Here is a 16625-nt window from a genome sequence, read left to right on the forward strand (position 1 = left end):
CATATCGTGCACTTGATCAATTATTTCTGGGTGTTGTTACACTTTTTGGACGTTCTTCACATGCATCATCTTCAATGCTGGTAAGGCGACGTTTAAACTCAGCAGCCCATTTCTTAATTGTTGAAATGAAGGAGAAGCGTGCCCATAAACTTTTATGCACTTTGAATGAATTTCTTTTGGCGTTAAACCTTCTTTTACAAAGAATTTTATTACTGCACGATACTCAATTTTATCCATTTCAAGGGATACAGACAACACTTTTGCTTCAGACAGATGTACCAACTTAGAAAACAAAAATTGTGCCAATAGTGTTGCCATCTGTGGTCGAGGCTGAGAACTTTTCAGACCACCCTCGTATATAGGTTTAACAGCTATACAGATAATAAGCATTATCTTGACAGAACAGGACTATTTTTTGGAGCTTGAAGAAAGATAGAGATGAAAATGAAGAGGAGAAATCTGGTTTTCTTTGAGAGTTATCAAAGGTAAAGTGAGATCTTTTATTTTTACAAGGAACAAAACAAATTTGATAGTAGCACTGAAGCTCATTAGGTTATTATTCCTATTCCATTAGAGCAGTGTTTCTCAAACTTCAGATATCCGCTTACCTCTTCTTAAGTTTTCATAATTAATTTAAAAAAATAATTAATTAAAAAATTGATAAATTTATTTAAAATATTAATTAAAATTAAATATCTATTTTATTTGAATTTATATGTTCGTGTAAACAAAAAATATGATTTACTTTTAAATTTTGGTTCTCTAGATATGTCAGACGACACACTCATCAATTTCATTTGATCCGATGCAATATCAACGTTTTCTTGTTGCTTACAGCTACTTCTATTTGCTATATTGCTCTCTTTTGGGGTTTTATAAATCCAATCTTTAACCAGTGATCCATACGTAAGAATTTGAAAGCTAAAAAAAAAATACTGTATTTACTCAAATATAACTCTAACTTTTTTCCCAAAATTAAAGCTAAAAAATCGTGTTGCGAGATATGTGCAGGAATTTTCGGAAACTAAAGTTTTCAGAAAAAACTGAAAATTGTGTGACTTACCAAGAAGCTCCTACTCATTATCACTACTTTTGGCCTCGAGAAAAGTTTCTTTGTGGGCATCGTTAAAGTCATCTACCCAAATAGCGTCATCTTCTTTCCCATTATTTCAAGCAAAAATTACCAGTAATTTACAAGACTTGAGATACATAGAAACGAAGAACTGCATATGATTGGTGCGGTATTGACAAAAGATCGCGTGAATCAAAGACAAATTAGCATTTCAACAGTTGAGTTGAAATGCTAATTCCCTTCAACCAAATTCCATAATATCTGAAACACATTCACTATGTATTTCTTAGTTTTAACACGTTAACGACAGGGGTGGTATCAAGCAAAACCATATGTTCCACTGGCAACATATGGTTTTGCTTGGTCTATATAGCAGTTTCTGTTGGAGTGTTTTCTCCCGGTTGTCTCTAATTGCACTGTTTGTTGAAAAATATGACTTCTTTAATTATGCATAACCGAAAATTGCCACATACCCCCCTAACGACCTTTTGCGTACCCCGGGGGGTACGCATACCACACTTTGAGAAACACTGCATTAGAGCATAGCACAGAGTTCACTGTTTAAGGAATTTATTCAAAAGATCTTGAATCTTGAATGTTTGAGCACTGAATTTTTTATTTATTTTTATTTTTATTATTATTATTTTTTTTTTTTTTTATTTTTTTGGCAAATGGGAAAGTGAAATGGAGTGTACTAGCATTATAACAACTATGGGTAGGTTTGGGATCTCGTTGTATACAAGGGAGGACATAGAAAAGTAGAGCTTCCTGTGGTACTCTGTCATTGGTGGGAAAATCTGAAGAGAGGACTCCATCTGCTGTGACAGTGAACAAACAGCGAGGAAACTGTGGGTGAATTACAAGAATGGAAGGCAGATCATAAGATGTTGAAAGTTTATTTTTCACTTGGTTAGAATATAATAAATTTAGTTTAATCCTTTATCCAAGTGTGAGCAAACAAGCAAACTTTGTTTGCTCACACTTGGATAAAGGATTAAACTAAATTTATTATATTCTAACCAAGTGAAAAATAAACTTTCAACATCTTTCTCTAAATCCAGAGTAATTTAAAAAGGTGGCACACCATGTGGCAACTCCTATAGGTAGAGATGACCTTGCTAATGCTTCTGGCTGGTAGCTCCAATTGGGCCTGGCTCCCACTGAAGAGACCTCAATAAAGGTCGAAACTAGTCTGGGTAGTGGCCCTTCCCTTAATGCATAACATTAGACATATCCACAAAGAGATGTGTTTTGCATTATGGGAGATACTGAGATAGGAGTGATGTTAGCTTGCTCCACCTTTGCAACGAGTTGCCTGGTGTTGCACCACCTTACCTTAGTCCTGAAGATACTTTCAGGTGCAAACTTTGTTTGCTCACACTTGGATAAAGGATTAAACTAAATTTATTAGATCATAAGATGGTAGTTTTCTAAATTGACTTCCATGTTAAGCCTATTTAAATTACCTGAAAATGTCAGGTGTAATGACACAAGTCTCTTCAAATCTTTATGTATCTTGTATCCAAAGGTGGATGATATTATCTAAGTGATTTGCTGTGAATTGAGAGTGACATAATCCAACTGGTATTATTAATTAATTGGTGTAGGCGTCTACACCGAAAAAAGTTGATTGTTGATGGGATGGCCTTCATTAATTTTGAGAAAACTAAGGCTTTTTTAAAAAAAAATTTTTAAGATAACCGAGGTAGCAGTGATGCTAGATAAAAATGAAAAATTGTGAGACAATATAGAATGGTTAGTAATTCTGGAACACATGGATTGAATACAGTTGCAGGAAATGCCATAGAAGTTTTGGTATCCAAGCTATTTAGAATTACTGTGATGTATTTCAAGCAAAAGATCAGAGCAACTAACTAAACACACATTTAATTACGTGTAAACCACAGTAATTAAATTTTTAATAAGTAAATATTTCTTATCCTATTTTTTTATATAATAAAGATTAAAAACAGCAATCAGAGAGTGAACTTGATATAGCAATAGGTAATTGAGGGTGACATAATCTGTGACCATCATTCCTGCAGGAACTGGAGAATATCAATAATTCTACTTTATCTTTGAGCGGTATTGCAATAGTACCTTCTGGATGTCAGAGAGAGGGAGGTAGAAGCATTGAAGGACAGAAGTTTTTTTTATGTTGGGTCCATACATGAGAGGTTGGTTGGTCAACCTGTAGTATGTTAATACTTGTATGGGAAGAGAATTGGAAAATGAGGAACTTGTTTGCTTTGGATTTGAAGGCTTGTGCATTGTATTCCTTGGGAAATACATAGACGGGAAGGCCGTTCCAGAACACAACAGTAGTAGGGATGAAGGAGGAGGAAGAGAAACTTGTTCTATGAGTATGGAATTTGACTGAGAAGGTATGTTGGGTGGTAGCTGCATGTGTTTCAATAGATTCGGTAGAGAGAGATGGAATTACTGATGATAGTTCTGATGAATATTTACCATGGAAATATTTATAGAAGATGCATGCAGTAGATATTAGATGCCTGTTCTGTGTTGGAGTGAGTTGGTAAGAGATGAGTCGGATGTCTCTGACGCTTGTTAGAGAATGAAGGTTTAGATTGAAAACGTGTTTTTAAAGTTAAATATAGTGTGGCTTTTTGTCACAAATTGTGCTAAAATTGTGCATCGGTTAGAAACAAGTGTCCTTCAGTGGTATTATTGTTTAGAACTGTGGTGTATATATTGTGTTTTCATTGCCGTTTGTATCACTATATCAACGTGTAAAGATGGCGTCCAACAAGAAACGTACGTCAGCGGCGCGCAGGACTTCTACTACTACACGAAAGGCTGGCTCAGCGTTAGATTTTTCGCAATGGATGCGTTGCGGAAACTGCTACATGTATGCACCGAAAAATGTGAAGGATCTGTGGTCGGTCTGGCAAAATGAAAAGAAAGAAAATGTCGACGTATGTGAGAAGTGTCGGGATAGGCTGGAGCGTTTAGGAATGGAAGCTGACATCGGGACCGTAGCGGAAGAACTTCGGCGGGAGTTTATGAAAATGAAAAATGACCTTCATCTTCTTCATGAGGAAGTGGAAGTGATCGGTAAGGAGATACTGGAAGTTAAAGCTGAGTTTAATGTGTTAAACAGAGAAATTAGGACTATAGAGATTACTTTAGCTGAAGTAACTAGAACAGGATTACATATGGGTGAGTCTTTGGTGAATGATTCAGTAATAAATAGTATGGGAGTGATTGGGAGTCAACATAATAAAACCACAAGTGGCCAAGAAGAAATGAGATGTAGTGAGAGTGGGGGGGTAAGTAATAGAGAGTTGAGTAATGAAGCTGGGAGAATCATGCTGAATAGTGTAGAGAATGAGTCCATGAGTGTGAACTTGAATGAAGTTAATAGTGGTAAAATATATGGTGATTCTATGATTAAGGGTATGGAGAGTGGTATGCATGAGGAGTGCTTGGCTGATGGTACAATAGAAAGAGTGGCTTTAGCAATAAAGAGAGGGCATGAAACAGACAAGATGATAGTTATGGTGGGTACGAATGACCTGAGAGGTAGTATAAATCGGGTAGGAAAAGATTTAAGAACATTATTAGATATTGTGAAGAGGAAAAGTGTCAATGGGAGAATAGTGTGTGTGCTGCCTCGTTTTGACAATTACGAGTTAAGTAGACGAGCAATGATAATGAATGATATGATTGCAAGAATGTGCAGAAAAAGAGGTCTGGAGTTTGTTGATGTTTGGAGTGTGTTTGAAGGAAAAAGGCAGTTGTATGCTAGAGATGGACTGCATCTTAACATGGAAGGACATAAGAGATTGAAGAAGTTATTGTTTTCTGAACAGGTTGAAGTTATTGGGCAGGGAAACTAATATTGAAAAGGTTGAGTGTAAGAGAGAGAAACTTTAGCACTGATTGTGTATTTATTGATCCTTATAGGCAGAATAAATTGCAGAAGAGAGGGGAAAAAAATCGGCATAGGACTACGGTAGTTAGTGACTTATATATCAGTTCTAAAGCCGGTACAAGATCTAGAGGGAATCTGCAATTTTTGTATACCAATGCTAGAAGCATTAGAAATAAGAGAGAAGAATTTTTGGCATTAGTCAGTGAAATCTCACCAAAAGTTGTAGGCATTAGTGAAACTTGGCTGTCAGCAGAAGATGTGGTCACTGGAATTGAATGTGATGGGTACAGTATTTTCAGGGAGGATAGAGAAGATAGAACAGGAGGAGGAGTACTGTTGATGATAGCTGATGCGTTGCAGCCAAAGAAAGTAGTATATCATGATGATAGACATGTGAATGAGAGTTCAATTTGAGGCAGTCTGGTGCGAAATAGTGACCAACGCAACCAAATATACAGTTGGATGCTGCTATAGGCCAGGGAGTACAGGGGGAGATATTGAATTCATGCATCAGCAACTTAGTGCAATGAGTGAAGGCTTAGTGATTATTATGGGGGATTTTAATTATGGTGATATCAATTGGAAGGAGGAAATATCACGTAGCAAAAAGGAAATGGAGTTCATACATCTGCTACGAGATAATTACTTGAAACAGCACGTAACTGAAGGGACACGTGGTGTGAGAGTGTTGGACCTGGTTATTGGTTCAGAGGTTATATGCATAAGTAAGGTGACCTCGTTACCTCCAGTTGGTGAAAGCGATCATGTGGTATTGACTTGGGAGGTTGCAAAATCTGTGGATTTTTCTATTAAGAAGGGGTATGTACGAAACTACAGGTTAGGCAATTATAACAAGCTTCGGAGTGAGCTTGCAGCCATCCCATGGCAGAACATATTGCAAGGGAAAGATGTTAGCAGTGCTTGGGATAAAATCAGCGGGTATCTGAGGAAAGCAATATCAGATTGTGTCCCCATGGTCAGGAGGTCAAACAAGGCAGGCATTAGATGGATGAGCAGTAGTATCAAGCTTGAACTACAAAAAAAGAAAATGTTATGGAGAATTTACAAGGAGAAGGGCGATCAGGACACCCATGAGCAGTACAAGGCTCAAGCTAGGAAGGTTACCAGCATAGTAAGAAAAGCTAAATCAGATTATGAGAAGACCTTAGCCAAAGAGATCAAGGGTAATCCCAAAGAGTTCTTCCGCTATGTGGCAAGTAAGAGGAAGAATGACTTCGGAAGGATAACCTTAGTGGGTGCTGATGGTATTGAGGTGACAAAATCAGATGTAATAGTCGAGTTACTGAGTGATCATTTCTCAAAAGTCTATCACCCAAGTGAGGATATCTCTATACCTATAGCAATACCTAATGTGAGAATTGAAGCTAAAGAATCAGAGGTATTAAATATATTGCGAAACTTAAATGCAAACACTGCGGTAGGCTTAGATGGAATATCAGCTCGGGTGTTGCGTGAATGTGCAAATGAATTGTCAACCCCTCTTACCTGGATATTTAATTTAAGTTTGAACTCTGGTATGGTCCCTAGGGAATGGAAGTTAGGCAAAGTGGTTCCTTTGCATAAGGGTGGCTCTAAAACTGCAGTATTGAATTACAGACCAATCACCATCTCAGGAGTAGTGGTAAAAGTATTGGAAAAGTTGGTTAAAGACAAAATTCAAGAATGGGTGGATCAGGATATGATACTCTATAGAGGCCAACATGGTTTTGTTAAAGGTAGATCCTGCCTTAGCAATCTATTAATTATCCATAATAGAATAACATCAGAGTTGGACAAAGGAACTGGCTACACAGTGGTACTTCTGGATTTTGCTAAGGCTTTTGACAGGATACCCCATAGAACACTGTTATGCAAATTGGAGCAGATGGGAATGGATATTAAATTGGTGATATGGATAGGAGAATGGCTCAGGGAGAGATACCATAAGGTGGTGTATGGAGGAGCCGAGTCCAGAATGAGGCAGGTGACCAGTGGTGTGCCTCAGGGCTCTGTGCTTGGGCCAATGTTGTTTAATTTGTATATAAATGATATAGGAAACGGCTTAAAGGGAGATATTCAGTTGTTTGCTGATGATGCAAAGTTGTGTAGTGCAATAAAAAATCAAGCTGATGTTGAAAGTTTGCAGGAGGATTTAAATAAGCTGGTAAAATGGGCAAAAGAAAATGGATGTCAGTTCAATGTGGAAAAGTGTAAAGTCATGCATTTTGGGATTAAAAGATTACCAACTGTGTACTACATTGATGGAACAGTACTCCAAGAGATTGATGAGGCTAGGGACTTAGGGGTATTGGTAGATAAGGAGATGAAGTTCAGAGGACACATTGCTAAGGTGTCCAAGATTGCACATAGGATTACTTGGTTGTTGAGGAACACACTGACATCCAGAGATAAAGAGGTTATTATTCCTCTTTATAAAGCATTGATACTTCCACATTTGGATTACTGTGCTCAGGTCTGGTCACCTGGATTCCTTGGAGATGAGGAGGCTGTGGAGAGGGTTCAGAGAAGAGTGACCAAGTTGGTGAGTGATATAAAAAATGCTCCCTACATTGATAGATTGAGAGCTTGTGGATTGCAGAGATTGGTTGATAGGCGAAGAAGAGGGGATATGATAGAAACATTCAAATTACTAAAAGGTTTTTATAGGATTGATGCAGGGGAAATGTTTCAGCTGTGTGATAGTGATGGAAGAACAAGAGGTCATCTCTGGAAATTAAAGAAGAGTGTGGTTAACAAAGTTGTCAGAACAAGGTTTTTTGCCTGGAGGGTGGTGAATGAGTGGAATTCATTGCCTGACTTTGTTGTGAGCTCTTCATCTGTAAATGAATTCAAGAAGAGATATGACAGATATTGTTTTGCTAGCTTGGGTCTCCCGCGATGAGTCTACTGACTCCATGGAGATACCCGTAATAATAATAATAATAATAATAATAATAATAATAATAGTGGTTCAAGGTAGTTCATGGAAGGTCTTGATTCCAACACAAATTATTTCTATTTTTCTTTTTGTTAGAATCAGTGTTTAGGAGAGTTAGAAACACAGTTGGTCTACTGGAAGGAAGAATAGAAATCACAGACATCAGATCGCAGTTGCCACCATTGTCATGTCAAAGGGCCCAATATTGAGAGTATTTAAGGAAAGTACATCTTATAGGATTGCAGTGAGGTTATGTTCTGAATTTCTAAGAGAAGAGCTTTTAAACTCAAACACATTTTTAAAAGCATTACAGTTCATCATACAGTTTGATTGCATTGATGTCTATATTATTGCAGATACCTTAGAGATACTAAAAACACTGTAGTTTCTTCAGAGTTTTCCATGGCATTTGTGAAAAATGTGTGATATAAGCATGAAGATTCCCTATGGATTGATAGTTGAAGAATCCATACTGTCAGTTTGTTTAGTTCCATCTGACAGTATGGACTACATTTACACTTCCAGATAGTATAAAAATTGACTGTTAATAGATTTCTCTGTTATTGTATGAGAGAACATTTGAGTGATAATTGAACTGTAAAAGATATGTTCTGCTTCCTGATTACTGATAAGCTAAATATGACTTTTAAGCTGAAGGACAAATATCTAAATATCTGTGAAATGAGGAAGCATTAGAAAAAGAAAAAAAAAAAAAAAGAGATAGAGAGAGAATCTAGTTTGTAATCAAAAGAATCAGATGTCAGCACCATGAGAATTTTGGTTTCCAGTGAACAGAACTGATTGCATTGATGCCCAGATCTCTTTTCAGATCTCTTTCCAGCAAAAAATTGGAGGAGACACATTGTGAGTTTGAAAAGGTATGGAGCTATTTATTATTATTATTATGATTCAAGCAACCATGGAGTCACAAGACTGATCGTGGGAGACCCACCCTAGAAAACAAAAAGTCTATCATACCATTCCTTGAACCCACTGACAACTCGTGCTCTCACCTCTCAATCAGGCAGTGTATCCTATGGTTCGACCACCTCCCATCCAAAGAAACCACTCCTTATCCTCTTGCTCACAACTTAATTTTGTAACTTCCAGGGATGGCCCCTTGTCCTTACTCCTTACCCTTGTTCCACCAAACAAAAAGAACTCACTACTGTCAACCCTATAACTACCTCTCAACAGTTTAAAAGTCTTAATCATATCACCTCTCCTTCTTCTATCTACCAAACTCTGCAGTCCATGTTCTCTCAGCCTATCCTTATAACTAACATTGTACAGTCCTGATATCATCTTTGTTATCCACCTCTGCACTCTTTCCTTGGTTAATTTATTCCATTCAAATCCTGGGGACCAAATTGAGCACAGTAGTCCAAGTGTTGTCTAATCAGGGCTTTATACAATGGAATGACAACTCTTTTATCTCTGCAGGTCAGCATCCTTCTCAGTATTACAGTAGTGTTCTGGATTATCTTCACCACCTTTGCAATATGTTCCCTGAATTTCAGATTTCTATCAATCATCACCCCAGATCCCTTGCCTCCCCCACTTCCTCCAGTACAGTTCCTCCAACAGAATACGCAGCCTCCCATCAATGCATCTCAAACTAAGACTTTACATTTAGCTGAATTAAACTGAATTCATTTGCACATCTGCACTACTGAAAGAATGAAAAACAGAAAGATTACCATTACAAACCATTAGGAAAAAGAAAACGAGGAAGTCCTCTAAAGAGATTCAATGATGACTTCTAAGGCCGGAACAGGCACTGTAGGCCTAAACCCTTGAAAAGCATGATGATGATGATGATGCAATTTAGTAATGTACAGTAACACAGTTGACCTAGCTGTAGCAACCTCATGGAACTACAGGAATAGTTTGCTGTAGAGAATTTCTTTTAGCACAGCATTGTACTTCTAGGGCTTTGACACGGATATTTTGGTAGTCTGCTGCAGTGGTATTTGCTGTAGTGAAAATTGAGAGTTATAATATAATACAGTAATACAATAATAGCTATCTCAGTGGAGGTTACTCGCATCACTGCTTCATTTGTTAGTCAGGCTTTGAGTAGCTTAAAGTCATGTGTGAGTGAGTTCTAGGATAAAGCTTTCAGGTTATCTGGCAATTGTACTGCCCATGATTTTCACCATTCATGAGTAATTTTTTTTTTTTTTTCTCCCAAAGTTTGACTGTAATGTTGCTGAAGTGATTTTTTATGATTTACAGGTTCCTGTTCTTGGAGAACCAGTAGTAGAAAGCATTTGCATTATTGCTGACACTAATAATTGGTAAGCAGTTTTTAAATTTGTTTCTCTAACCATTAAAAGGATTTAAGGTATGTATACTTGCCAAGAAATTATATTCTTGTTTAATTCTTTTTCCAACAGAGTTTGCAAATGAAGTATCTTCAAAGGAAGTGTGCTTTGCATTATGGGATACTAAGGTAATTAATGTGAAGTCATCAGCCTCAGTATACAAGCTAAGCATGAAGACACTTCATATGCAAAAACTTTGTATGCTTACACTTGGAAAAAGGATTTAACAAGAATTTAATTTCTTGGCAAGTATAATTTACTTTGTAACCAAGTGAAAAAACTTCCTACATAAAAGTATTGAAGTTTCTATAGAGATTTGACTTTTCAAAACATTACAGGTAGTTAACTTAGCCACATGATAATTTGCTGCATGTTTATGCTAAAATTAAAACTATGCATTTAAAGCAGCGGCACTAACCCAAAGAAACTGTTAGAACTGCCATGTACCCTCAAGGGGTGTACAGGATATGATAGTGCTACATGAAAAAATTACATCATTACTAACTTCCTATCTACAATTTTCCTCCAAATCACCTGTCAAGACTCCAACATTATCAGATCGTATATTTCTATCTTCTAAGGCACTTTTTACCATAGCAGTCCACCTATATCTTGATCTTCCACTGGATCCTTTCCCTGCCAACGTGACAGAGAACACTTTTTGTTAATCTTCCCTCTCCCATTCTGTTTAAGTGACCATACCACCTGAGATTAGCTCTACTAACGCACTCCTGGTTGCTAACAATGTCAAGTGGTTTCCTAATAGCCTCTTTTTAATATGATAATGCCATTGATGACATCTGTTCATGCCCCTAATCTTTCTCAGGACTCTCTTATCTGCTGTCTCTAGTCTTGGGTCAAATGTTTTACTTCTGAACCAGCACTCAGATCCATAAGTTAAAATTGGTTTGGACACGGTCTTAATTTAGTGTTTTGACTAATTTTTCTCTTATTCTATATAAATTTATTCAGTTGACTTCCTACCATACTAGCTTTGTTGATTCTGTTGTCTATTTCCATATTTAATTTACCATCTTCACTAAAAATTGTGCCTAAGCAGCTGAAATGTTTTACTTGTTCCATAAGTTCTCCATTCACAATACAGTTGATATTTTCAATGCATCTGCCTATTTTCATTGTCTTTATCTTGTTATTGCTGACCTTCATACTATATCTATTACAACAGTCATTTTCAATTTAGTCGAGGAATCTTGCAGACTTGTAGCAGATTTATTTAGAAGTATAACATCATCCGTATAAAACAAAGAGCTGAGATTAACATCTCCAATTTTGATATCAGGTTTAATATACCATTTTCCTTCATGATGTGATCCATATAGATAATGAATAACAGAGGTGGATAATGTACATCCTTGTCTCACACCAGATTTAACATTAAACCATCTTCCTGTACTTCCTTCAATTCTAACTGCTGACTTACAACACAAATAAAGACTAAGTATTGCTTGATATAATGCCCCATTGACACCATATAACTGCAGTGTATTGAATAGATTCTCTCTTGGCACCTTGTCATATGACAAGGTGCCAAGAGAGAATTTTCCAAATCGACAAAACTTAAATACAGATATTTGTTATATTCCCATGCTTTCTCGACTATTTGTCATAAAGTGAAGATCTGATACTGACAGCCTCTATTTGGCCTGAATCCATGTTGTTCTTCACCAAACTTTTCCTTCACAATCCTTCTCAACCATTTCTCAAGTATACTTTCAGAAATCTTACCAGGAATACTCAGTAGGGAAATACCTATGTAATTCCCACATTCAGCTTTATTTACCTTTTTATATGTTTTATATGACTACTATGAGAGCTCCACTCCAATCATCTGGAATTCATCCCTCTGTCCAGGCCTTCTGATCTATGCTGCACAGCCACTGTAAGACTTTTGTATCTCTATACTTGAACATTTCTGGTCAAATATCATCTGCTTCTGCTGCCTTTCCACACTTCAGGTCTTTGATTACTTTTTCTACTTCAAGCATTAATATGTATTCCTGATTGCATACCTGTTGAGTGTTTTCTATCACTGTGTTGTCACTGCTTGTTTTGTTTAGCAATTTTTCAAAGTAATTATTCTGTACATGAAGAATATTTTTTTCCTTCAGTTTTCTTGTGACCTTTATCATCTCTAATTCTTTTTACAGCAATCTTTCCTCCATTTCTGAGCATTTTCAACAGCCTCCAGAATATCTTGCCACTTTCATGATATTTATTTTCCATGTTCTTACCAAAGTCTTCCCACGACTTTTGTTTAGCTAGTTATACCCAGTGTTTATCTTTCTTACATTTGTTTCTGTATTCTCTAAGAGCACAAGCTGACTTATTTGAAAGGAACTTTTGATATGGTTTCTTCTTGTCCTTCACTGCCTCTTTAACTTCCTGTGTCCACCATGGAGTTCTGATTTTTCTATCCTTGCAGACAACCTCACCACATGCCTCTCTGGATGAATCAATCAGTGTTTTCTTCAGGGCTTACCACTGAATCTCCAAGGTTTGGTCACTGTTGTCAAACTCTTTCATTTTTTATTGAATGTTTGTGTATTTTAGTCTACAGTTCATATCTTAGAGCTGCTCAACTTTTATTCACTTTAAAAACTTGTTCTTCTTTAATGATAAATTATGCTAACAAGTTTCACCAACTGGGTTGTTTGGCTTCTTCAGGCATACAAACTGTAAAGACAACTCAAAGTCGCTAGTACATAGAACAAACATATAAAATCTAACAAAATTAAAAAGACACGTAACATCATATGCATGGAGTATGTGTTTCATTAGCTATTGTTGTGTGTGCACGCTCTGTAGTTTGCAGCAAAATTAAATTCTGGCAAGCTTAGTGATCTTATTAGGGTTTTCAATATGTCAGGCAGAATCATTCCTTGATTTCTGTTTAGGCTGCCTTCAGAACGGAGAATCACTGTGACTTCTTTGAAATTGCAACTCCGGAAATTTTCTTCTAGATAAGGCATGGAACTTTTGTCCCATTCAATTGTGTGGCTTGTGTTGAAGAAGTGGAGGGCTAATCTGGAACTATCTATTCTGTTATTTTTATTTTTAACATCCCATATGTGTTTCTTTTTTCTCATTTCAAGACTTCTTGATGCCTGATCTATGTAGTTTAAATCACAAGAGCAAGGGATCTTGTATACTCCAGCGTATTTGAAGAAGGCATTGCTGTCTTTTGGTGACCTTAATATGTTTCGGATCGTCTTGATCGGTTTGAAAGTTACTCTAATTTCAAACAGTTTGAAGAGTGTGGCAATCTATTTTGACACTGTTCCTGTATAAGGGATGGCAATTGAGGATTTATATTGAGTCTTGGCAGATTGTTGTTGTGTGGGGTTGCTATCAAGAATCTTTTTAATTAAATTTCTTGTATAGCCGTTGTTTACCAGGGTCTGTGATATCTGAGTTAATCTTTGAATATATGAATATATGAGTTTATCTTTGTTAGAAAGTCAAAAAGCGCTGTTTTAGTGTTTCTCCAAATTATAAAAACGTCATCAACATACCTCCACCATACTAATGGCTTAGGGTCTAATTCGGAAAGGATGTCATTTTCTAGTTTCTCCATGAATAGATCACTCGGAGGAGATAGGGGACTGCCAATAGCCAAGCCAGTTAGTTGTTCGTAGATAGTGCCATTCCATTTAAAGAAATACAGATTGTGTAAAATGTTGATAACTTCTTCTACCAGGATGTTGGTGAATAAAGATACCACTTCCAGGCTGGCTAGAATATCTGTTTCAAAAATGGAGATGTTTTTCAATTTAGTAATGAAGTGCTTTGAATTCTTTATGTAGGTATCAGAGTTTCGAATATGATCCTTCAGGAAACGGGCACGGTGTTTTGACAATAGGTAGGTTGGAGAATTTCTTTCATCTGCTATGGGGCATAGAGGTACTTCACTTTTGTAAACTTTAGGAGAACCGTATAATTTTGGTGTCACGGGGTGCAATGACTTCAATCTCTGTTGTAGATCTGTAGACCAACTATTCATATTACGTAATAAATTATTAGTGGCCTCATGGTTTTTCCATGTTGGGTCCGGATTTAATATCAGATAAGTTGATGTATCTGAGAGTATCTCTGTGATCTATCCCTTATGCAAGAACAGTGTCAAAAAATATTACCACACTCTTCAAACCATTTGAAATTAGAGTAACTTTCAAACTGATCAAGACAATCCAAAACATATTAAGGTCACCAAAAGACAGCAATGCCTTCTTGCTATGCTGGAGTATACAGCATCCCTTGCTCTTGTGGTCTAAACTACATAGGTCAGACATCAAGATCTTGAAATAAGAAAAAAGGAACACATAGGGGATGTTAAAAATAAAAATAACAGAATAGATAGTTCCGGATTAGCCCTCCACTTCTTCAACATAAGCCACACCTTTGAATGGGACAAAAGTTCATGCCTTATCTAGAAGAAAATTTTCGGAGTTGCAATTTCAAAGAAGCCACAGTAGTTCTTCGTTCTGAAAGCAGCCCTAAACAGAAATCAAAGAATGATCCTGCCTAACATATGAAAAACCCTAATAAGATCATTGCCAGAATTTAATTTCACTGCAAACTACAGAGCATGCACACACAACAATAACTAATGAAACATGCTCTTCATGCGTGCGATGTTACGCGTCCTTTTAATTTTGTTATATTTTATGTTTGTTCTGTGTACTAGCGACTTTGAGTTGTCTTTACCGTTTCTATGCCCTGAAGAAGGCAAACAGCCCAGTTGATGAAACTTGTGAGCATAATTTATCATTAAATTTATTGGTCCAAAAAAATTCAATGTAATCTTATTCTAAAATTAATTAAGTTAGTAGCCAAAAAAATATACTCACAATATGTTCTTCATTTCATTATGAAATTCAGTTTTATCCTGCTCAAGACTAAATGGTGATCACTTCTAATTTCAAATCCTCTGTACACTCTAGTGTCCTGCACCAGGGATAAACATCACTATCAACAATAACATAGTCAGTGAGACTTTTCTTATTCCTTACCTCTTCTCTCCATGTGAATTTATGCACATTTTTATGTTGGAACATTGTGTTAGTAATAACCAGTCCATGTCCTGAGCAGAAATCCAACAAGTATTTGTCATTTTTATTAGCTTTGCCCTTTTCTACAAATTTTCTCAAAATATTTTTGTATGTCTGACAATCATTTCCTACTCTGCTATTTAGATTCCCAACAAGGATCAACTTTTCCTTTTTCATTGTGTCATTCATCATCATCATCAAATTCCTGCCATGTACCCTCAAGGGGAGTACAGGATATGACAGCACTACATGAAAAAATTACATCATTACTAACTTCCTATCTACAATTTTCCTCCAAATCAGTCTGTTACTTGTCAAGACTCCAACATTATCAGATCTTATATTTCTATCGTCTAAGGCACTTTGTACCGTATCAATCCACCTATAGCTTGGTCTTCCTCTGGGTCGTTTTCCGCCTTTGTTTAACCGGGCAACGCCCCAGCCGGCATGAAATTTTGTCATGTTGTACCATCATTTTTTATTTTGGTTTAACCAATAAGAATACAATTTGGTCGGCTAAAGCCCAAATTGCCAGCCCATCCTCATTCGTTCAGTATCAAAGTAGATACCCAACAGGGTGCACCACGAGAAGGTGAGGATTGGACATTAGTTCAGAAGCCATGGCCGGTTCTCCGCATTCCTTTAAAGGCTATGTGGAGGTCTCCTCTCAGTTATACAGCTTTGACCGTTAAACACCCCCATTATGTCATTTGCTTTCTCTAATTCCTCAAAAAAATTCCTCCACTTCTACCTTAGTAGAACCTTCTGTGGGACCATGGGCACAGATAAGTCTCATTGTCCAGTTCCCCATTCTGATATTTGCCCACATCACTCTACCTTAGATTGCCTGCCATTTAAGAAGATTAGCCTCATATTTAGTGTTGAATACTATGGCTACTCCTTCTTTTCCTTGGTTGTAATTGCCTGAATATAAATTTTGTATTTATTGCTCAGAAAGATCTCACCAATTTTTGTCTTTTTTGTTCAGTCACCCCTATTATGTCGATCTAGTACCTATCTAATTCCTCAGCAAGCCCCATTTTTTTGCCATTCAGGCTTCTTATGTTGATAGTACTGATCTTGAAATCTGGTGATGTTGAGTTGGGGTGTGTTTAGGATTTGTTCCAGTAGCTGACTTTTCGCTATTTTTCTGATTCCTTGGCAAAACGTGGGCCTTGTTTAACTAGGCAACACCCCAGCCGGCATGAAATTTTGTCATGTTGTACCATCATTTTATATTTTGGTTTAAGCCAATAAGAATACACTTTGATCGGCTAAATCCCAAATTGCCAGCCCATTCTCATTCGTTCAATATCCATGTAGA

The 16625-nt window shown here is 36.8% G+C and overlaps 1 protein-coding gene across 1 annotated transcript in view; it reads left to right on the top strand.

Annotated features, from left to right (window-relative positions):
* Positions 1-16625, top strand: part of LOC150099128 (folliculin-interacting protein 2-like) — a 412583-nt gene that overhangs the window by 374064 nt on the left and 21894 nt on the right. The window contains exon 16 of the mRNA XM_090404004.1: positions 10144-10205. Coding sequence (XP_090260130.1) covers positions 10144-10205 — 62 coding nt within the window. The remainder of the gene's footprint in view (positions 1-10143; positions 10206-16625) is intronic.

This window comes from Typopeltis vanoorti, chromosome 14, assembly GCF_054136105.1.
Source record: "Typopeltis vanoorti isolate ZY-2024b chromosome 14, IOZ_Tvanoo_1.0, whole genome shotgun sequence".
Taxonomy (NCBI): Eukaryota; Metazoa; Arthropoda; class Arachnida; order Uropygi; family Thelyphonidae; genus Typopeltis; species Typopeltis vanoorti.